The sequence below is a fragment of the Dicentrarchus labrax genome, unplaced genomic scaffold, assembly GCF_905237075.1.
Source record: "Dicentrarchus labrax unplaced genomic scaffold, dlabrax2021, whole genome shotgun sequence".
Lineage (NCBI taxonomy): Eukaryota > Metazoa > Chordata > Actinopteri > Moronidae > Dicentrarchus > Dicentrarchus labrax.
In genome coordinates, this window is record NW_026136710.1 from 8,099,041 (window position 1) to 8,123,375 (window position 24,335).

Consider the following 24,335-nt stretch of genomic DNA (forward strand, 5'->3'; position numbering starts at 1 on the left):
TCCGTCATCATTTCAGAGGTAAGTTTCAGAGGTTATAATATTAACAAATACATCAGCTAATAAATCATGATGTTTTATTACAGGGTTGGTTAGACAGCTGTATGCAATGTAGTCAAATGAGCTCCAGCTCTTCCAGCTGCAGTATGAAAATTGCACATTAAAGCATTTATGTTTATTCGGTCATTGTAGATGAGTACTTTTACTTTTGGTACTTTCTGGTAAGTATATTTTGATGTTAATGCTTGTGTGCTTTTACTTTTTCTATTTCTACATGTCTACAGTGCATTGCTACTTAGTAAAATGTCAGAGAACTTCCTGCACCATTGCTTATTTTACATGAGCCATTGTTGGAGGTCGGCAGAAAGCACCTGTCACACCTCTTCGTCTGTCTATCCACTGTCAACTTCTTCCTCAGATTCAATTCAGTTTCAGTTCATTGTGTTTTGACAAGGACAATGTTGCCAAAGCATTAATATGTTCAATTCAATTTAAAAAAAGTCATTCATAAAATCAAGAAAACGGCTCAGGAAATAATGAACACTTGATCTGTGTGTTGAAGACAACATCAAGTCTATGTGGTTAGGTGGTGAGGAGCTTTTGAAGCCGGAAGTCTTGTGTATAGCAACCGACTTGTTGCTTATTGCATTTATTGATGTAACGTTAGTATGGATACTGTGCTGTGTTTATAAAACAAACGCCTACAATTACCAGACATTAACTTAAACTGTGAAACCACAGTAAACAACTGTTGACAGTATGATCACCATGATAGCGTAAACAAAATACAGATAAGAACACCACAATTACGCCTCTATGCCTAAAAGTTGCAACAGAGCTGTAAACTTTTAATCGCACTCAAGAAAGATTCAACTGGGTGTCCTTGAAGTGCGCACCGCGGGCGCAGGCGCATGCGCGTATACGGCAACACTTACGCGCACTCACACCCCACTGGGGGGGGGGGCAAACTGCCAGGAACCAATCAGCGTTCTCCTCGCGCGGAGGGAGGGAGCGGGACTTCACGGCTCTCTACAAATACTCCGTGGCATATGGTTTTTTTTTTATTGTTGTCTTGTATGTACTTTAAAGCTGCCAGCTCAGAGCGATTGAACCCTCGGCTACCTTTTTGGTTTAACCACTTCAAACACAAAAACTTCTGTGCTTGGTAACTTTGGTGGCCAGCAAGCACATAAACCAACCGTTACTCCGCCACCGTTGCTTAGCGCGAGCGGCTCGCCGGTTGGAGTAGACAGCCCAGAAGAAACTTTTCTTCAACTTCTCAACAACAACAACAACAACAACAACAACAAGAAAGGGAGAGAAGCAGCGTGGCAAGAAAAAGTTTGGAGCTCCTTGATATCACAGCCTGAGCTGTGCTGTGAACACTAGCTCTCAACGGACGGACATTATAGTTTTCATTCATCCAGAAAAAGAGCCCACCGCGCAGCTCCATCTCTCTCTCTCTCTCTCTCTCTCTCTCTCTCTCTCTCTCTCTCTCGTGTGTGTGTGTGTGTGTGTGTTTGGCTACCACCTGCAGACATGACAAGAAGATCCTGCACGTTATATGCGGTCGGGATCATCTGTGCAACCCTGCTGGTCGTTGGGTTTGGCTTGGTTGTGGGTCAAGTTTTCCGCACGTTAATGCACAACCGCCTCAAGAAGGTAAAAAAAAAAAAAAACAGAAAAAACTTTTATATAAAGCAATTTGAATGAGAAAACATTGTTATAATGATGGGATTACACTGTGTGCTGCTCACCCAGTTGCTGACAGTAAAGCTGCACTCACTCCCTATCTTTAGTTACAGTCATTACATTACAGGTCATTGAGATCACACCAAGGGGCTTTGACTGCAATGGTAACTGCATTGTGATTTAAATGTGCTAGAGAAATGAACAATAACACACTTAGCAGGCCAAACGTTGTTGTCTTATCTGCTGCTGTTTGTTTATTAGCATTAACTTCATGGTTTGTGGTTAATTGGCATAGACAGTGATGGGTTGTGTGTTGCCTGCTGGAAGGAGTGGCTCAAACTCCTGGAGATGGAGGAGGATATTGAGAGCTCAGCAGCCTGTATTGTGCAGTCAGTGCTTTCTTTTCCCCCCACAATTAGATTACTCAGCCACTTTTTGTTTCAGTCGCAGTTCTTTTTTCCATTTGCATGCACTGTGCAGACTTTATCAAGTGGTAGATCCAAAGGAATTCCTAATGGCCCAATGATTTGTGTTTCTGCCTGCAATAATTGCCATTATGACAGGAGTTGGCTCCGAGGCAAATTCCACAGCTAAGAACAAGTGAGGGCCTGGTCAGTATCGCTGGTTCTTGGTATTGGTCAGCACACATCACAGGGAAAAAGCTTGAAGTCCACTGCTGAAAGGAAATTAGCGCATAACTAGAAAAAGTTAAAATGTCTGAATTAATGGGAACTTTTGTCCATGCCACTGAACTACCTGTCAGCAAAGATGTAGTTTGAATTGAGTCGAGCTGGTCACACGTTACGCACTGATGTGGTTTGATTTACAAATCCTCACTCAGAGAGATTACTGAAATTCATGTATTAATACGGTAATTAGAGTTAAGCAGCATGATCTGAACTCTGAAGAACAACCTCCAAAATAAATATGAGAGTTAAAGAGGTCATCTGTTGTTCATGACGTTAATGATGTGCTTTGAGGAGAAAAAAGAAATAATGAATATAAAGTTTCAACTTATTATTATTTTCATTCTACATTAATTATTTGGTCTATAAAATGTCAGAAATTGTGAAAAATGTCTCTAAAACACTCAAAACACAATATTTTTGCTTTAAAATTGGCTCAAACTATGAATCGTCATACTGTAAATGAATCTGCAGATTTATTTTCTGTATGTAAATGGATTATTTGGTGCAAACATTTCAGGAAATAGGACTGTCCCTGACTAAAGATTTTCCTAGTTCTTTAGTAGTCGTTCAATATTGTATTAGTAACGGGAAAAGCAGTAATTACCAGCAAGGAGACTGAACATTTAGTTCATTTATTTTAACATCACACAAGTCTCGTTGTTCAAAATGCGTAGTAAATCATTTCCAACTTCACAAACACAAATACTTGCGGACTTATTGATACGATTAATGATGTATTGCTAGTGAGAAAATGTTTTCTTTATTTGACAAAACCCAACTTTGTACCCAGGAAACTTACACTATGTTGTGTGACACGCAGTGTCTTTGGTGAACAGTGAATGTATTTCTTAATTTGCTTGCTATTTATTCAAATTTTTTTCTAAATTCAGTATATGCGTTTGTCAAAGTTGTGATCATGTTTTCTTTACTTGCTTGTGTTTTCTGAAGTCTTGAGGAACAGCAGTGGCTGATGATGAAAGGTTTCTGTGGATTGTTTACAGATGAGCTGAGATTAATGTAAAAGAAGCGTGTTAAGATACTGAAGTGAAGTTCTCTCAGTTGTGGCCCTCAACTTGGCAAATGCATCAGGTTGTTTGATCTATAATGGGAGTGCAGATAGCAGCTGCTCACGGCTGGTTAGCTCAGTTAGCCCTGACTACTGGTATCTGTATTCTTGTACACTGAGCCGTAGCCAGTGTGTCACTCTAGCTGGCGATGCCGAAAGGATTCCTCGAATGCATTTTATTTTTCAAATTAGCTAGGAAGGATGGAGCTAGCAGAATTTAGGGGTTTAGTTACATTTTGGACCAGTGTGAAGGATTTAGTGTCATCTAGTGCTGAAGTTGCACATTGCAACTAACTGACCACTGCTAACGTCTGTATTTAACGACCTGGGAATGAGAACGGGCTGTTCTGTGTAGTGGAAACTACGGTGGCCATGAAAGTAGCCCTATCTAGAGCCAGTGTTTGGTTTTGTATGTTCCGGGCTACTGTAGAAACATGGTGGTTCAACATGGCGAACTCCATGGTAGGCTACCTGTCTCATTCTAAGGTAACATAATCACAACTATTCCTATATTCAGGTGATTATACATTAATGAAAACATAGTTATGCGTATTATATTCCATTTCTCCTAAATGTTACACACTGGACCTTTAAGTAAACATCGATATTCATTCAGCTCAACTGGTTTAATTCAGCAAATACAGACATCTGTAGTAGTTCTGTTTGGGTTGCATCAGTAAACATGTTTGAGACCCTTCACCCTTACGTTTTGGGTTTTTTTCTTTTTTCATTTACACTAATGAGCTTCATACCTTTGATCAAAAAGTCCTGAGATTTCCTGGATTTCAAATATTTCAGACTGTGTTAGTAAGTCAAGTTCAAAGCCTTCCCAGAAGGTTCACTTTACTTTGATAACAGAGTAAGCATGAAACTACTGTTGGCCCTCGTTCAGTGTTATCATATGGCACACCTTCATCCTTATTTTCATATCAAACCTGCTTCTTCATAACAGGTATCAGATGGCTTTCACCAGAGAGGCTTAGTATTGACTTTAGAGGTTAGGGCACATATTCTCAGGGTGTTCTAGTGCTGGGATTTGGACCTAATGCAGAAAATTGTCAAATTGAAAGAAAATGACATTTTCTTTGACTTTTATAATTGTTTCTAAGGCAATTGGCAGCAGGAGATATCAGTACGTTAATCATATGCTGCAGATGCATGGCAGTGCTTGAAATTGAGACCATCAGGCAAAAGGCGAGAAATATATTCAAATATATTGTAATTGATTCCCTCAGAGTAATTGCAGTCCAAGGCTCTTCTGCCAGAATCCCGGGGTCTCTCCCTCTCCTCAGGCAGTCAGTAGGTGTGGCTGGATTGGTATGTTTGACCTTCTTCTTTATCTCTGGATCTCTGGATTAGTGTGTTGCTGTAGCTTATATGTAAATACTTAGTTTAAGCTTGTAAATACTTAAATAGTTTGCTTGATCTTCTCCCTTCCTTGTACATTTTAAACTTTTTACTTGAGTACTGCTACTGAGTTTGCAATTATTTGGCTAAATAATAAGAAAGTGTGCGCGTACCATTTGCACTGCGGTTTGATCAAACAGTTAGAAATAAACAAGAAACGGTAACTCAACAAATGACTAAAAGAATGGTGAAAACTGATTGTGGCCCTAGGATGATTTAAATGTTTTATTCAGATATAAGAGCAGGGAACAACTAGCACATCTTGCATGGCGGACCAAAGTGAGCCAATAAAGTGATTTGAGTTACCAAAAGTTATTCAACTATATTTATTATGTAGAAAGAAAAAAAAGAACTTTAATTTGGGACAATGGTTGTTAAGTCTGGGGAGCTGAATTCGGAACGGGGATGATGTTTGTAGAATTTTTTAACCACAGATGTATTCACATTTTCAACAGATGTTTTTACACCATTTAAACACTTTCACGCCTCAAATAATTAAATTTCCTCCAGCTGGATCAGCTGTGAAATATGACCTGTTGACCATGTTGTTGGGAGTAACTGTTAAAATAAATACAAAACGTTTACCACTGACAGTTCAGTCTTGTTTAAAAACCATATTTACCTTTATGCTTGTCAGTTTCATTGATAAAATACAAAGTTTACTCAAAGCCTTCAGTCTTTTTACAATCTCCTGGGGCCAATAGCTCTTTGTAGTAGTTTATGAAGATGCTTTTTATAGAGCCATCAGGGAAGCTCAAGTGCAGTCTGTCGTGTCTCCAGCAGATAACAGTGTAAGAGAACCATGGGAGGCTTAAGCGATGCTGGGTTAGTGGGTTAGTCAGGGGTTTTTTGTAGTTTACTTGAGAAAGCATTTCAGGCGGTTTAAATTCTGTGTATGACTCCAAACTATGGGCAAATGTCGTATGCGGTTATGTAGAGGTCATGGCTGCCGAAATTTCTGAACTAGTTTGGTGTCGATGCTTTTCTGAGTAAATTTAGAGTTTGTGTATGAAGGTCTGTTCACTGAGTAATAACACATGCTGGCTTTGACCTTACATTGACATTGCAAAACAACAGTGTTGAGCCTTCAAAAATGAAAGTTGCTTCATCTTTTGGTCTCTATTCAGCAGTCTTACTAATCTCTTACATTGTTTTATACATGCAGAGTCAGAGAAACATATTGCAAGCATTCATTAAGTAGTTTCTGCGTCTTGAGGGTAATAATTATATGAACAGGCAGACATGTATGTATGTAAAAGAATCTTGTCAAAGGTTTTAATTTTAATACAAAGTCTCACTCAGTAAAATGTGTGTGGGGGGGTGTTGAGGCACATGCTTATGTCTTACACGCAGACACGGATAGTTATTTATTGGCCTGGCAGTATGATTTATTTCAGCCGTATTTAGTCCTGCCCTTACCCCAGTTGCACCAGTGAAGGATCTCATTCCATGGAGACCCGCCCAGCAGTAGACTCTCTTTGTGTGTTAAGCCTCTTTCACACTGCAAGGTTTATTGGGAAAGTGGATGGGTTGGCAGCCCCTCAGCTTCCATGTGAGTCAAGAGGGGTCAGTATGCAATGACCTGCTGATGGCTGAGGCGATGGTGAAAAATAACTTGTCCCTGATGAGGAATTTGGTAATTTTAGATTTAGACATAGTGGTCAGCGGTGCCTTGCTGGTCGTGTGCTGAGTTTCAGCTTTGACAGAAACATTTTTAACAATAAAGAGTTTTTATTCTTAATTTAACTAATTATTTTAAGCCAGGAAGGCCACCTCTGAAAGGGAAAGTGTTTGTCTTTATTCTGTAACTTTTTGACTCTAAAAGAAAACACCATGGGGCCTTTAAAATCAAATGGTTTTATACCACTGGAAAAATTAATATCCTGTTCAGGGAAAGTTATGACATGACGATAATGATGTAACTCAACCAGTGACTAAAAGAAAAGAGAAAACTGATTGAGACCAAACACCTAGGATGATTTCAGTTTCTTATTCAGATATAAGAGCAGGGAACAACTAGCAGAACTTCCATGGCGGACCAGAGTGAGTCAATGAAGTGATGTGAGTTACTGAAACAAAGTTATTATACTATATTTATTATGTAAAATAAAAAAAGAATGGGAAAATGGTAAGTCTGAGGCAGTGGAAAGTAGAGTTTTTCTGCAGTTGCGGGACACTGAGGAATTTTTTACATTTTGAGCCATACATCCATCGCCATCTGTCACAGGCAAACTTTAACCAGCCAGATCAACGGTCCATGAAATGTAGCCAAACTCTTACTGAAAGTAGTCGGGAGAAAAGCCTTCATTGCTGCTCTTTCCTTAAGAAATTGTCTCCAGTTCTGATATAACTTATGCTAACAGTATCTACACTAACCTCTTGGCTTTTAATCAGATATTTATTGCTTTAAAAAGGGAGTGTCTCAGATCTAATTTGGCAGGTGTATGGGAGGGACCTTGATAACCCCAGTCAATGCTGTGTAGACCCAAATGATGCCACCAGCGCAAGAGAACAGCAGGCGTATCCAGGATATTTTCACTTTTGTACAGTTGGAAGAATGTCGTATGTAGTCTATAGCCACTACAGCCAATGCACCTAGTTGGTGGCCCCCTGAGAGTTATGGTCAATATAAAACTGAATCGACCATAATGTGCTTTTGATGGGTTCTGTAACAGCAGCTTGTGCATCACGACTGGAGGATTTAATGAATAGCCTCTCGCTGTGGCCCAGTGTTATTCACATATATGTTTTTGCCTGTCTCAACATCAAAGCGCTAGCAGTATGTGTACTTGTGTATTCACCTGCTACATGTGTTTTCAAATAGGGAGTGGTGTAAGAGTAGCTGTGGTAAGTACTGAGATAAGAGGGCTCCTTTGTTCCTGTTTTGCACGCTGTATTTCATGTAGCATGCTGGGAGGGTTACCATATTGATTGTCTGAAGCGTGAAAGGATGACATACAAAGACCATGCTCTTCCTTCCTCAATCTAAGGTGACAGCTTTATTGTCCTTGGCTACTCAGCTAAACTTTTGTCTCTGAACCAGAAGAAGGGACCCCAAAGTAGGAGGGGGTGCTGTACTCCCCTGAAAGAATGGGACTCGTTGGTGGGTTCAACACTTTTGGGGCTCATTTTATTCTGAAGTAGTGCTTTTAACTTTAACACAAATCTGACACAATTAGGCCAAAGTGAGATATCCCCATGATGTGTTGTCAAAAGAAATACTAATCCTCTCGCCCCCTTCCTTCTCCTCTCACTCCCTATGCTTTCCACTCCCTCAAAAGATTCCTGCAGTGAATCAGGTTATCCTAGTCCAGAGGCAATGGCATCTGCTGTGACAACTTTCTAGCAAACTGTGTAATGAAACAGGGTAGTGCAGATTTTGTGCCTGCGCTGTATTTCCGAGGCCTCATAAGGTTCAGTCCAGAGGAATGTGGCTCAGATCATTAAGGTCGCAGTCCTGTGCAACCAGTGGGCATCCAGCTCTCTGCATCACATGATATGTCAGCGGCTCTCCCTGAGTGCCTGTCGTCATTGGCAACCGCTGACAATGAAACCGTGGAAGGGTCTCCCCTAATACCATTCATGTGTGCAGCCAATGCTCTTGTCTGACGCTCAGACAGCAGCTCCCCTCCACGACCCCCCAAGGTTGTTTTTGTTCTCTGGCTTGTTTTTACTCTGAACAGATTGTGGAAGCTCCAAGTTCAAAACATGTGTTTCGTGATTGCAAAACCTTTTTGCACCTGCACAGGAAATGCATCGACTAAAAGCCACACGAAAGAAAAACACTTATATGGAGCAGGAGTGTCTTTTATTTTTGTGTATCATATTTGAACTGTTTGTGCATTAATTTGAAACAGAAATGTCGCCTTTCACAACCACATGTATGTGTCTGAATGAATTATCTTTGGTATAATTATTATGAATTATATTTAAATTCATATATACTTAATGTCTCAACAGGAGCTTGTTTTGGTAGAGGGCAGCCGTGTGTTTGAGTCATGGAAAACCCCTCCCCCTCCTGTCTACATGGAGTATTTCTTCTTCAATGTGACCAATGTGGATGAGTTCCTTGGAGGGGCCAAGCCAGAGGTCAAGCAGGTTGGACCCTACACATACAGGTAGGGCACATCGATGTACACAGAAGTGCACAGGCTGTCACAAAAAAGCCACACATGAAACATCTCAAATGTAAAATAGACGCAGGGAATGCTTTAGAGTGTGGCTACCTTGTGATTGACAGCTCATTCTCAGTTTTCAGTCAGTTTTGCACCCTTTCTAATGTAGGAGTTGATTGTTATTTCTTTTACAAGGCTTCTTCCTGCAGTGCTGTTGAAATGTGGTCGTTATTTGCTCAGCACCTATGTAAACTGAACAAGGGACATCAGCTTCTGCCTGTCTGCTTCCTCTCTTGTGGTCTATGAAGTCACTCTTACTTTAAGCTTAAAAAGGTGGCAATGGTTAATTTTATTTGCCATTTATAAGCTTAAAGATCAGACAGCAATATCTACACTATATTGTTTCCTATGCTGTTCAGTCTGTCATGTCTGACAAGAAACTTTATGTAGATTAGTAATTTGCAATTGCTTCAAATGCACCCACTGAAACCCTTAAATAAATATCAAGGTTCACTGCTGCAGCACCAAAAATGTTACAACAGCCCCAGTGCGTGTCAGGATAATCTACCCCTAACCTATAAATGTTTGGATTACCTAATCTCAAACGGATGTTGCGTTAAAAAAAGAGGTACTTGATGAAATGAATATTTATTTACACTCATTCATTTTTAATCATTTGTATTGGTATGAATGAAATTGATATGGGTTGATCAGAAGTTGTTATATTTGTTTATATCTGTCCTGGATACTTGTTTCAGCCAAGAACTTGCTTACTACTAAAAAAATAAAAATAAAAATCTTACATTTTATTGTGTTTTCCCAGGGAGTACAGGTATAAGGACAATGTGAGCATGGTTGATAATGGCACCAAGGTGTCTGCATACACCATCAAAAGCTTTGTGTTCCTGAGAGAGAAGTCTGTGGGTGACCCAACTGAAGATATGATCACCACTGTAAACATCCCTGCTTGGGTGAGTCATGAACTAAAGGCCTTAGACAAGTAGAGGAAAGTGCAAATCCAAGTGGGTGAAAGTAGAGTGTGTGTTCGGTAACTTCCTTCTCCATTTTGTTTCTGGTTTCCTCAATCCCACCCTCTACCTCACCTCGCATTCTTTCCATCTCTCAGGCTGTAATGACAAAGGTGAAAGGGAGTTTCTGGAAGTCCAACTTGGTGTCGATATGGATGAACTCTATCGGGTCCGGTCTCTTCACTACTCGTACTGTTCAGGAATTGCTGTGGGGCTACGAAGACCCCTTGCTGGTCCGTGTCTCGTCCTCCAATCCTGATGTGGAGAGGGTCTTTGGCCTCATGTACAAGGCATGTACAGCTCTACAAATAATAAAAGCTGATGAACCTCAGCTGGATGTTGTTATTGGAAGATATATGAATAGGTTTTTTTTAAAATCCTCCACAATATCCTGTCACTCTGAAAGTCACTGCAGCAGCTGTTTTATGACAAGATATTTTGTGTGTTTTTTAACACATTTTAATGACTTAAATCTTTGGATCTATTTAGAAAAATGAAAGTCATAGCGGGGAATTCGTCTACCACACTGGGGAGCAGAACTACATGGATTATGGCCGCGTCGCAACATGGAAAGGAGAAAGGTGGCACTGTTGCACTCTCACACAAACACACACTCCCCCCCTGTCTTCATCCACTGTAAGGAAACTTCATTGGGTAATCATTGGATTTAAAAAGTTCTCAAATCTACTGCTTTCTGCCAATAATTAGGGAGTACTGTCTGCCTATCTCTGGCTGTGTGTCTTTTGGTCTGGGCTGCTGGCCCACAGTAGTGGGTACAGGGCAGGACATCCTGATACTCGGAATGCCTTAATAATGGCTTGTTAATGACCTTTCTTATCACATTTTATTCTCCTATTTGCCCTTTAGTCTTTAGTTACACTTCTTATTGCTGGCAAAGCATTTTTTTCAACAATGACAGATAAATACATGTTTGATCATCAAAACATTTCATTCTTATTTCCTGTTATCAAGATGGAGATCATTATGTTGTTGACATTGAATGTACAAACAGCACACGCAGCCAAAAAATCAACAAAACATTGTTATTATGACTTACCTATTTTTGTATCACTATTTCATGTTTTCTTTTTAATTTTTTGGGCAAAAGGGTAATAATTAACTCCACCAAATTCCCTAATATCTGTTCAGGACAGAGTTAAGAGGCAAAGCAAACACTGGGAATGGTTGGAGGACCAATTCTGTGGTTGATTAAATGTCTTCCATGTGTGCCTTTGGTCACCTAGAAACTAGCATAGCTGTAACACAATCTGACGTATCAGGATTCTTAAGAATTTCCAATGTTTTAATTAAAAAAATTAAAAGCAAGTAATTAAAATTACTTTAATTAAAAAGTAAAACCTGGAGTAGGACTATTATATAAACATGCATACATTTCTAAGAACTCGATAATAATTTTTTTTATTGCATAATTGTTGGGCATCATCTCTGGATGCAATTTTAAAAAAGACATTAAAAGCTCATGTTTGTGACGATATGTTGTTTTGCAGCAAGCTGAACTTCTGGACGTCCGACCAAAGCAACAACATCAATGGATCAGATGGAAGTGCTTTTCATCCTCTGCTGAACAAGGATGAACGCATTTATATCTTCACTCCAGACCTCTGCAGGTACAGTCTTGCACCACAGCACCTCCCTGCAGCCTAATGCTCCCATTTGGCGTCACTTTAAGATATGTAAATCACTGCACTCAACAATTGCTATTACATTTTCTTACAAGTGAGTTATTATTCTGTTTGTTCCAAATCCACAATACGAGACGGGATCATCACACAATCAGGATGATTTTGTGGTCCCCTCTCTTGAAAGTAGAAAAGGAAAAAGGAAATATTGGATCAGAGGTGTCAAGAACGATCAGAGTTTCACCTGCTGATATAAGAGCTGTCTGCTCCTGCTGTCGCTTTGTCTCTCACTCCTTACTCTCACTCTGCCCACTTCTTGCATTTTGCACCGTGGCTGCAGGAGGCTGAGCTGTCCCCCTTATCTGTCTGTGTGCTGTCGTTCTCCCTCTCTATCCATGTGCTGTCCTCATCTGACTGGTGCGAAAAAAATCATACCTGTCACAAAAACTTTACTGACGGATGAAAGTTTCGGAGTCTGCGTCTAAACATGATTGACACAACATGAGGTTGTGGTTATTTTTTGATTTCTCCCACTGTTACCCATATATCCCATATGTGATATTTTACCTTGGGATGATGTGGTTATGATAGTTTATGAAGCGATGTCTATTTCTGGTATATGACCTGGTCTGAAAATGTTGGACTCAACTCACGGCATGATGAGGGGCTTTTATATCTGGTATGGAAATTATGTTCACAGGCCTTGGATCCCATGGATTGTTATCATAACATCCTGATCACTTATAAGCAGCACCACAGGTGTCGTCTGTTTTCTCACCAGGGCTTTACAACCTATACTGCGGAGGCTTTTGGAAACACTAACATGCCAGTTTCCAGGAAACCCTTTATGGAAACGCTTACCCAAAGAGGAATGTGCAGTAATGAAGATAGTAGGGTCCTCACTCAAAAGGAAGGGGAAGGACAACCGTGGGAGTGACAATAAAAACATGAAATGCAAAAAAACCCCTAAAGCATTGTTGATTTGTGTTGAGCACATATTCAGCAGTGGGAAAGAGAAGTTGCTGAGATTTCTGTTCTTGACCAGCTGGAACAGAGTTTCATTATGCTTTCCATGTGAAATTTGCTGTGTGCATCTGGCCAGTTTTCTTATTACTTTTCAGAAGTGAAGTAGTTCAAAGTAATGTTTGCCAGATAGTGTTCACTGCTAATGCTTGTAAGGACATTCTGATTGTTGGAGGATCCTCTGGAGGCGTTCAGAATCAGAACATCCTCATTGAAATCTTGACCGATGTTAAAGAGAATTGACTCCCAGAGTGACTAACTGACTAATAGTTCCTTGGAATCTTATTTCGCAATTTTTAAGTCTACTGATGAAACTGTGTACTTCTTGCTGATGATGAGAGCTTTAGAAACAGTTTAGAAAATAACCCTGAGCTTAATAAACACAAGCTGCTTCAGAAATGTTCTCCTCTTTGGCAAGCGTGGAAAGAATCTGTTGGAGGGGCTTGATGGTACCTTTGACTCTGATTGGACGTAAGTCAAAAACCCTCTTCCAAAGGTTTACACTTTCACCTACTTACTCATCACATGGGGGGTTCATCATGGACGTCTGTGTTATTGTGACCAAAGGGAAGGCTCCCACCCTGTTTCCTGCACTTTATACCATAATTTAAAGAGGAAATGTTCCATTAAGTTTTATGGGTTACCCTTTAACATAGTTTGGCAGTTTGACAGGTTTGTTTTTCTTGCTTAAGCCCCTGTAAGAGTAGCCTAACGCCACTTTGTGTAGAACATGTCTTTAGTTAAATGACATCTGGGACTGACCTGTAGGATAAAAAAAGTGTGAGAATTCCCATCTGTGACCTGACCAGTTGTGACCCTTTGCTCCAGTAACTGACAGCTGAGCCAAGTTTTGACGAATTGCAGACAGGTGTCATTGTTCAAATACCAACTTGCCTTTTGCCATACATTAATCTTTGCTCTAGCTATAATCCTTCATTTAAAAGACTTTGGTTTGATTGTAATAGATTCTGACCAACAATTGTCCAAAAACAAAAAGATACAAAAAATAATAATATTACCTCGCACTCCACGCAACTCGGGGCGTGCTGCGGCCGCGTTGCGTGCCATCGTTACACGTGCGGACCAAAAGATGAAATTTCACGTAAATCAGCTCAAAATCGCCACGCAGCGTTTACTTCCTGTTGCTGGTAGGTGGCGCTATCACTATGTCTTAATATTGTCATGTAGACAAGTTCAGGGCGGGACTGTTATAACACACATGAAGTTTCATTGAGATTGGACCATGTACGCTGAAGTTATGAGGACGTGTTCAGGGCGAGACTGTTACAGAATATATGAAGTTTATTGGAGATTGGACATTGCACACTGAAGTTATGAGTGCTGTTTTATGGCGAATCGGCTGAATTCGACAAATCGCCACTGGCACGGTCATTTCACGTAACTCAGCTCAAAATCGCCACGCAGCGTTTACTTCCTATTGCCAGTAGGTGGCGCTATCACTATGTCTGAATATTGTCATGTACACGTGTTCAGGGGGGGACTGTTATCAAGCATTTGAAGTGTGGAGCCGATTGGACAATGTACACTCAAGTTATAGCGAATTCGTGTTTTGTGACGGTCCATCAAAATTTCCCGCCACCCCACAGACACGCCCCCTCACCACAGTCAACACATATCATCAACAATGTGTTTTGCATTTTATAAGTAAATTTCAGCTGGATCTGATCATCCTGCGAGGAGTAGAACATGAAAGTATAAAACGTGATACTTCCTGTTACCAGTATGTGGCGCTATCACTATGTCTGAATATTGTCATGTAGACGTGTTCAGGGTGGGACTGTTATCAAACGTGAAGTTTCATTGAGATTGGATCATGTACGCTGAAGTTATGAGGACATGTTCAGGGTGGGACTGTACACTGAAGATATGAGTATTATCTGTTTGATGGCCAATCGGTGGAATTCGACACGACGTATTTGATAAGTGATTAAGTGAGCTTTTGCCAGGCACTACTCTACACGTGCCCTGTGAATTTCATATTCATAACTATTACGGTCTCCGCACAGTGATTTATCATGCCAAAAGAGCGCCACCTAGAGGCGTATTTTTTTTGTCCTTTTTAAGGGAGCCTCAGGGAGCCATGGGGAAGCATCGTACCAAGTTTCATTTAAATCACACATACCTATGCAGAGATATAAACGTTTTACTTTTAAAGAGCGCCACCTTGTGGTGGCATCAAATTGTTCAAGACTGTGCACAATGCCTAAGGAATACATGGGGAACTATGGACCCAAGCTTGGTGTCAATTGGACATACCAATGTGGAGAAATTGATTTTTTTGGATGAAAAATCTACAGGAAGTCTTAATTTTATAACGTGCTTATTTTTAAAAATTTCAAAAATGTTCAAATTACTTTTTTTACCAGGTGCTAGGTGAAAAATTGTGTGCAAATCAGACAAAGTGTGTAGGAGGAACACGAAAAAGTAGTTCACGGACATTTTGCACTGTAGCAAAGAAAAATTATGGGCGGAAGTGGGCGGGGCCTATATGGGGAGATTGAGGTCCATTCACCGTACGCGTGGATATAAGTTTTTTGAATGTGCGACAAACGATGTGGGAGTTATTAAGTATCAAAAAAGTCATCACTAGTTCCTTAATAGTAGCGCCACCTAGTGGCCGACCCATAAGTGATGCATAGAATATAAAATTTTTCACCAGGCCTGACAACTTTGCCAAATAAAATTGAGTTTTCGTATATGTTCAGGGGGGGAAAAACGCAAAGTTCCTAAAAATAATAATAGGTAAGAAATCGAGCAAAAACAATAGGGACCTCCAGTGGTCGCTGGCTCGGTCCCTAATAAACTATAAATACAAAGTATAGTAGAACAAAATTTAAGAATGACATAGAATAGATAAATTAATATATAACTTGTTGCCATAGTGGTCTGGTCTGGCCCCAAATCATGACAACAAAGACAAAGACTGCTGTTCCTCAGCTACACTATAAACTTCAGTGAAAGTTTCATGCAGATTTAGATTAGGTACATTCCCCCAACACTCCTCTTTCAATTCTCTTTGAACATTTTGACACCTATGATACGTAATCTCATCAGGTGTGGCAAATGTTGGCTCCCACACAATGAAAGGATTCCCAAAGAACCTCATCTTAGCTTCCCTAAGAACCTCATCTTAGCTGTACAAGGCTGAGGCTTCCAGAGTCCTGTTATAGTGAAGAAACACATGAGGGTTTTTACTTAGCTTCTCTCACAAAGGTCAAGGGAAAGGTCTGTACAGTATTGTTACACAAATGGTGGGCCGCGTAGCAAAGAGCCGCATCCTCCCGGCCAGTTGGCAGACACTGTATAGACCCCTTTGTTCTAACTGAGAATCGTTGGGATTTCCTAAGCAGAACAGAACTGCAGATACATAGAGTGAGTAAAGAGGAAGCTGTAAAAACATTAAAACATAATTAAAAATTTACATTTTCTCCTGTCCCAGAACAAAAGGAACCTCAACACCCCAGGAACTAGCATTATTCCCTCAATGTGTTTGGAATGAAAGAAATACTCCCAACAGGATTTCAGCATAATGGCGAACCCCGCCAGCTTCTCTCTTCAAATTCAAAGTCATAATTCTACACTGAATTATGGGTTCAGCCTCGCAATTTCACTTCTTGTGCTCTCAGTGGCCATTTCATTGTTTAATCAGGGAGCTCATACGGTTGTGAACAGGTGTCTCAGCTCTAAATGATAAAATTGACTAATTGACCAGCCAGGGGCGGCAGGAGCCAACACCAGTAGAATGGGCATTTGTGTATTTGTATGTATTTATTCTGTGCGGCAAACCACTTCTGTGAAATATAATGACTTTTTAATGACACCAAGCAGCACTCAGCTAAATGAGTGTGTGTGTGTCTCCATCTGGAAATGGTTTTAATATTAATGGACTAGACATATGTAGACATATTATTACAGTAATTCTGTAAAGCTTCATGCTGCCTCCACCAATCCCTGTGGAGGCATCGATGCAATATTCCTTTTGTTTTCATATTTTATGCATATTCTTTTAACAGTTGCATTTTGAGTTTCAAGTAAATCAAATATTGACGATGAAGAGAAAAAGGATCATAAATAAGAAAACTGATTTTATTTAATGTTTTTCTGTAATGTGCTTGCTTTACTCTCCAGGTCGATCTACATGGAGTTTGAGAAAGATGTAGAGGTGAAAGGAATCCCAGCCTACCGCTTCACACCACCACGTTCTGTTTTGGCCAGCAAAGAGGAGAACCCGGCCAATGAGGGTTTCTGTGTCCACCCGAAAGAGTGCCTGGGAACTGGCCTTCTTAAAGTCAGTCCCTGTCGGAAAGGTAAATGTCAGCTTGTGCAGCATATCTTACCCACACTTCTGCTCTTTCACATGCCACTCTCAAAATACTCAGTTCTGCACCCACTACTCGTCATGCCTGCCATGAATTCAACGTTATTATTCTCCAGTCTTCTGTTTCTTTCATTTGCTGTACTTCCTATACAAAGCCTCTGTGCTTACACTCTGACCTAATGAACACGTCACTTTTAATTTGAAAGCTACCTAAGATTGTTGTTTGTTGCTCTGTCCTTTCTCCTTTCTACCCAGCCCATTTAAACAAATTTTCTTACAATCAGTCAAATCCTCCTTTTGTTTTCCTTCCCACTATCACCAGCACTAATACCCTCTAAATGACCCATGTGACACAGCTCTCCAGCCCTCTCCACAACTCAGGCACCATCTGACCATGAGTTGCCCAGTAGCTGGAGGGGCGGTAAGCCCTGTCACCTGATTCTGGCCTTGAATATGATCACACATTACCTTAGTGCCCAAATTGTTTTAGTTCTTAAAGATTATTATTCCCCTGTGAAAGAACAATACCAGTGTTTTAACATGTTTTAAACATTTTGCAGAACAATATGAATAGTGCTGACAAAAATGGCTGCAGTCCACATAAATGTGAAGCATACATGACTTGTAGTAAATGTATGCATGATAGTAACAATGATCAAGGTCATGACACAAATTTAGTCCAGCCAATAACAGGCATTTTATTCTACTCAGGAGAAAAGGATTTAAAAGAGCGTGCAGAGGGTTAAGTTCAGGGTGAGGTGTTGAGGAATGAACACAGTGTTTAAAGTATACCGATACAAATGTGTGTGTGTGTGTGTGTGTGTGTGTGTGTGTGTGTGTGTGTGTGTGTGTGTGTGTGTGTGTGTTTTGCGCTACATTGACCTTGTGGTTTGCCACGGGAACAGCCTCTCAGGTGACTGTGGGTGTCCAATGTTTTGGTCCAACGTCTGTTGCCAAACACAAGAGCAGGAAAACTGTCACCTCTGCCCCACTTCATCAGCACCTCTAACTGTGCAACCATCTGACCTTGTTGCTGCTGAGACACAAGTGCCTCTCACCAAGCTGAACTACTTTGTGTTTTTGTTGAACAACAGACTCTGAGAATGACTCCATCCAACATTACTCAGGTGGAACGTAACCAAGAATCACTAAACATATTGCGGTAACGCAATGTTCCCTGTTGACAATATGAGGAAGGAACTTTGCAAGAGTAACAAGATTCTTTATCTGGACAGCAGATATGACCCTTAATTTTTGGTGTGGGGCCTGGAGTCCGTTTGTGTACCAATTGTTTTCTTTTTTTTTTTTTTGGAAGAGTGAGCCTTAGTAACACGCAGTGTGTCCTGCGGCAGAGGTCATGTTTTATATCTTTGTCCCTTGAGGACTCTTCCCAAATGCTCTGTAGTTCGATATGTTCTGATTAGATTATACATCAAACAGCAGGAAATGTGCCATTTGGATGAAAGTTTTCTTTGCTGCTACTTTGATTACTATCTCAACCTTTGGAATGATGAGAGGTTTTTATGTCTACCATCATCTGTCAGCCTCTGTGTAGATATATTATTTTGAACAAGAAGGCTACATAGAAACTACGTGCTAGTTCTTCAGTTTCCATACAGGAAAGACTGGCATTCTTGAATGAATTTAAATAATGTACCCCCTTTGAAAATATATTTTACATATTATATTTTTGGTAGAAAAAAAAGATAAGAACATAAAAAGGTACAATACATCGCTGCACGATCAGTGTCTGATTTATTCAACAACACAAATGATGAATTTCATAGAATCCATCCCTAAATTCACACCAAACCAATTTTTTGGCATCGTTATGAAATAAAACAGCCGTGTAGTTGCACTGAACTGTTTTCCACTATAAATTTAGTGAGAAAAGTGCTCGTGCTTCACTGAGGATCTTTGTCATTGTCGGTGTCAGGCAGACAACTGCATTGATCAATCTCTTTTCCAGGCACAGTCTGTTTCTTTGCTTTGTTCTCATCAGAGTCTTTGCTGCTCCCAGTGAACTAAAATCATCACGAACATGATTGCGTGTGTTGCTTCCTTTTTCTTCTTCTTCCGTGAGGTTTTACAGCAGTTGACAGTTTACAGCAGTTAATTGCATTTAATTACATTTAAAATATAATGAATATAAAATGTGGCTTATCAAACATACATTTATAGTTTTTATTGAACTTGATACAGTATTTTTAAAATTAACATTTTAAAAAGAAATATGAACGACCCCCAGCAGTACTTTAAATAACCTCTTGGATAGAAGAAGTACCTGAGAAACACAGTTTTAAGATATTGAGATCATATTAATATTGCCTGTGTGTCATTTGGTGATATCTATGTTGACATAAGAATACTCGCTAATAAATCTCTGAATTAGCCAAATTAATTAGTTATACACCGTTATGGAGGCGTATGGCATCTCGAGTGAAATTCATTAAATCATAATTAGAGATGAGGTAACATTGCCACAGAGAATGCAGCACACAGTTTGTCATAATTGTCATTTGCTCCACTTAATAAATCGGAGAACTTGCTGTGACTCATTTATTTACAGTAGAGATATACATCATGCTTTGCTCAGCTTAATGTTGTTACTTCACTTTTTGTTTCTCTCCCCTGTCCTCCTCACACAGGTGCCCCAGTGGTCGCCTCCTTTCCTCATTTCCACTTAGCAGACAGTAAATACGTGGATGCCATTGAGGGAATGACCCCTCAAAGGGAGCATCACCAAACGTATCTGGACCTTAACCCGGTAAGCCACCAGGACACCATCTGTCAGCCTCAAATGCACCTTTTTACTCTGCAGTTATGATGAAAAACATTAATGCTGTGACTCATCATTTAAATCTACTATTAAAATATGTAGGAGCAACTCATTTAATCAAATTGTGTTGAAAGGAATACCATGCCACACTTGAATTCTCTATTAGAAACTACTACTACACCACCTAGTGGCATATAAGTAGTAGTACAGAAGTGTAAAACCTACATTGGTTTCATCAACATCCCTATTGTACTCAGTAGAGTACAGTACAGTCAAGATAGTGTCATTGATTTCATTTTGTTGTCTGTTCTGATTTATGTTATTTTTTGCGTGCAGACCACTGGAGTGATTGTGCGTGCAAATAAGAGAGCACAGGTAAACATCTTGATCAGCAGGATCTCAGGATTCCCGTAAGTATCTGCATCCAAACACAAACCAAACACTACTATTACTATTATGCACTGATGCATGTGTGTCTGTACTGCACATGATTGCTTCACGCTCTTTTCATTGTATCCATAACAGGAAAACGAGAGGACTGAACGACACCATCTTTCCCGTCATGTTCCTCAATGAGGTAGGAAACTGTTAAAGACGTGCTGAAACAGTTAGTGACATTGTGAGTTAGTGAATCCTCGTGAACTTATTATATTTTATGAACAAAATGTATGTTTTTTTCTGTTTTTCTTGATAAATTTGGGGCAAAAAAAGTCATATGTTATATTGTATTTAATTCCCATACATACTGCTCAGTGTAATTGCGGTCGAAGGCTCTTCTGCCAACGTCTAGCACACTGTATTGTCTCTTCCTCTCCTCAGGCAGTCAGTAGGTGTAGCAGGTGGGGCACGTTTGACCTTCACTCTCACTCTTTATCTCCGGATCCCTGGATTAGTGTGTCGTCCTATTAGTCCGATAGCTTATGTGTACAAAGTTAGTTTGAGCTTGTAAATATTTAAACGCTTTGATCTTCTCCCTTTGTAAATATTTCAATACTTTAAAAATATAATGTCCCTGTAGTGACTTTGAGAGTATTTGGCTGAATAATAATAATGTTCAAAGTATGGGGAGGTCAGAAATAAACAAGAAACAGTAACTGACCTGAGTGAGTCAATGAAGTGATGTGAGTTAATAAACTAAATATTTATTGTGTAGAAAGGAAAAGAAACTTTAAATTGGTGGTTAATTCTGGGATGTTCCTTTCAAAACCATTTCGTTATTTCAATAAAAATGAATCAGGACTAAACCAGCAGAAAGTAATCAAGCTAAACAGGTCACTAGTAAGTAATATGGTTTCCTCTTCATAATGTATCTGTTACATTGTCTCTAATACACAGAGTGTGGTGATTGATGATGTGTCTGCTGCGAGAGTACAAAAGCTGCTGCTGATTGTCACTCTAGTGTCCAACTTCCCGCTCATTATCGTGGGACTGGGTACCATTATGCTCATAGTCTTCATCATCCTTCTGGCCAAGGCCCGCAAACAGAAGGTATGACCCCCCTTCTTACCTGATTTTCATTATTATAACATTACCATTTGCATGCTTTGTCCCAGTAAGTAATTGGTTTTAATTGTTTGCATAATTAATTCAATTGCTTAACCACACACTAATGGCACTGTGCATGTATTTATCACTGTGTGTCTCTGTGCAGAATGAAGTTAAACGCATTGTGTTTACCAAGCCTCTTTATGCTGTAAGTCAATATGGTTACTTTGCATGTTTTATTTTATTTATTTTTATTGTCTTCACTTTATCCAAGCTGTCTTACTATATTGAATCTTTATTGCCCATGTGCATCTTTAATCTTATTTTTCAATATGCATTTTGATGACTTTCACACACAGTAAACTTATTGTCTGGTTTTAACACATTAACATTATGGAGCAACACCAAATCTCAATTTAAGAACTGTTAAAAACATCACTAGCAAAAGAAGATCTGTTGATTACAGTTATACCTGTACAAAGCAAGATGAGTTGAGTTTTTAATATTGTTTTTCATATCATCAATCTTCCACTACAGACCTCCACTGAAGACGACACTTCTTACTCTCCAGTCAGCGACAAGGAAAAGGAAGATCCTCAAAATGGCACCTTTATTGGTTTGACACCTAAACCTGAAACACAAGCTTGAGGAGGGAGGGAGTGTTTGGATGGGGGCTTTGTACATCAACAGCGCTCAGAATTATAAATAGGGATATGGGTTTTCAGGAGAGACAAAAATCCACCATTGAAAATTGTCAATATTGCCATTATAATTGGAAATCTCAGGGGAAGAATGGGTGTAGAGGAGGAAGAACATGTTTTTAGTCTCAAACATACGTACTTAATTTTAGCCATGGAGAGCTACCTAAAGTCAACGTCTAGCACACTGTATTGTCAGAAAAGAAAAGGATATTGATTAGAAAGCACTGTGTGTCAAAGGCGACATTTTTGCTGTTTGGTTAAAGCAGTGTAAAAATGACTGAAAACAAACTGCAGTTCTCTAATAAGTAGAGATGTAGAGCACACTTTGTAGTGGTCCAAAACAAACTAAACACACCCTTTAAACCTGTGATGTGGGATACATTTTAGTGCTGTGGCCTCGCCTCATTCTCTGTTTGCCTAGATTAGGTCTTGTCTTTAGATTTTAGCGATTGAGTATTATGTAACAGGGCATAGAGGAGGATGATGGGACCAGGGTAATGAAGTCCACAAACTGTGAGTTTTTTAGGTATCATACGTCACTCTCAGGGGGGCTTTCTGCTTAGATACTATCAAACATTGTTAAAGCAGGAGAGAGGCGCAAAATATACAGAAAGTCTTCATTTTGTCAGACATTTCAAACATTTCAGTATTTTTTGATCCTTAACTAATGTTACAGAACATTTGTATTCTTTTCAATCTGTGCACTGTATTTAGAGGGTTCCCTTCGCACATCATTATCGCCGTACCAGAAAAACCTTCCGAGTATGGCATATTTTTGTATATATACAGTGTAAGATGTGTTGAACTGCGTACATTCCTCTCAGTGTATGATGGGAATGAATATCAAGACAAAACACTGAATGTTTCGGATACTTTCATTTTGTAACATAAGAAGTCCTCCTCGTTTTTTGTAAATGTTAATGTAGACGTGTTTGAATGATTAAGATTTTAAGCTAGAGCTTTATAAGGAGTGACACTTTCATCGGCCGTCTAAAGCCCTGAACATGACAGGGTTTTATGGCTGAAACGATGATTCATGCTGAAAGTATTTTTGCCCTGTATAACTGCTTGTACCATCTATTATGGTCATATCAAAATGTAATTAATCTTATCATCATTTGAAAATCTGCTTTTGTGAAGCTGTTGTTGAAGGCCTTAGCATTGTTAGTGTTGAGTATGACAACCAACAAACCTTATGTCAGATATTATGTCAGGTGTCCAGCCATTGCAAGTCAAAACTCATGGGTTCAGTACGAAGAAACAATGTAGCTATGCCTTTTTAAAGAATCAATGTTACTGGGTTTGTTTAGCCTTTTATAGTTTTCACATATTTTGTGAAAAGAAAATATGTCGTACCAACAAACCTACTCTCAAGTTCATATCGTTTTCTTCCAGATACCAAACAAAGCCGAGCGTGAAACTGTTATTATAGTTCCTTTGTAGCCGGCAGAGTCAAACTGCACTTTGAAAATGCTCTGCTTGAATGATAGATTGTTGTACAGGGCTACAGCTTTCTCACTCAAGTCCAGTGAAAGTATTTAGATTGATTTCAGGTGCCATTTATTTGTATTGTAAAGAATGCTGCAGAATTACTTCATTTGAACTGTGATGAGCTCAGCTTTTATTACTGCTCTTTTTTTTTGGTTGTAACATTTAAACGATGAATGAGTTCCTTCGTACCACCTTGTCATTACATGCACTCTAATAATCAGCAATAACTATATCAGACAATAGTGGAGAAGCTGTAACATGTTTCATTTAGAGATTTTTGATTTTACTATTTGTGTTCGATGTATATTGTACAATAAGAAATCCGAATGAAAATAGAAGACGTTATGAAGAGTTCATAATGTAGTTTCATCAGAAATTGAGATGGGATGGTGAATGAATGAATAGTTGTTAATTAAAAAAACACAGTATTAAACAATATTAGTGTAGTGGTTCAAGGTTATAAATTATTTTGTTACAATGGTAAAACCAAAACACAGAAAGCACCATATATGAAGTGTACACTGAGTTACTTTGTGCCATACTTTGATTACAGATCGTACTTTCTGAAGTTATTGTTACTGCTATAGCCACATATTCTTCATAATTGTCAGCTTGTTTTGAAATGTTGACCATTAATACTGTTTTTACTGTGTACGCAAAAATAAAAGTAGTTTCAGTAAACATGTCTCATCATTTTTTTCAGTTTGGTTCTCATTTTAGGGAAGTAGAAATTAGAAATCCTTATACTTGCTTGCCAGATTAGACAATGTACTGCTAAAACGAAAGAAAGTTTATAATTTAAGTTATTTATCACGTGAGTTTTACTTTTTTAAATTGGAATTTGAATGAAAATATGAAACATCTGAGTAAAGGAAAAACAGAC

The 24,335-nt window shown here is 39.3% G+C and overlaps 1 protein-coding gene across 2 annotated transcripts; it reads left to right on the plus strand.

Annotated features, from left to right (window-relative positions):
- The first annotated feature begins 1,041 nt into the window (after window positions 1-1,041).
- Window positions 1,042-24,133, plus strand: LOC127370461 (lysosome membrane protein 2). 2 transcript variants are annotated; one of them, XM_051412535.1, is made up of 13 exons: window positions 1,044-1,659; window positions 8,812-8,969; window positions 9,790-9,937; window positions 10,093-10,284; window positions 10,484-10,575; window positions 11,503-11,622; window positions 16,807-16,985; window positions 19,645-19,763; window positions 20,112-20,185; window positions 20,301-20,352; window positions 21,111-21,263; window positions 21,427-21,468; window positions 21,798-24,133. In XM_051412535.1, exons 1-13 carry the CDS (start codon window positions 1,537-1,539, stop codon window positions 21,906-21,908), a joined length of 1,563 nt encoding a protein of 520 aa, XP_051268495.1. In that variant the 5' UTR covers window positions 1,044-1,536; the 3' UTR covers window positions 21,909-24,133. The 2 variants fall into 2 exon arrangements, with proteins under 2 accessions (XP_051268496.1, XP_051268495.1); XM_051412536.1 differs by lacking the exon at window positions 21,427-21,468 and having other exon boundaries at window positions 1,042-1,659.
- Window positions 24,134-24,335: the final 202 nt, after the last annotated feature.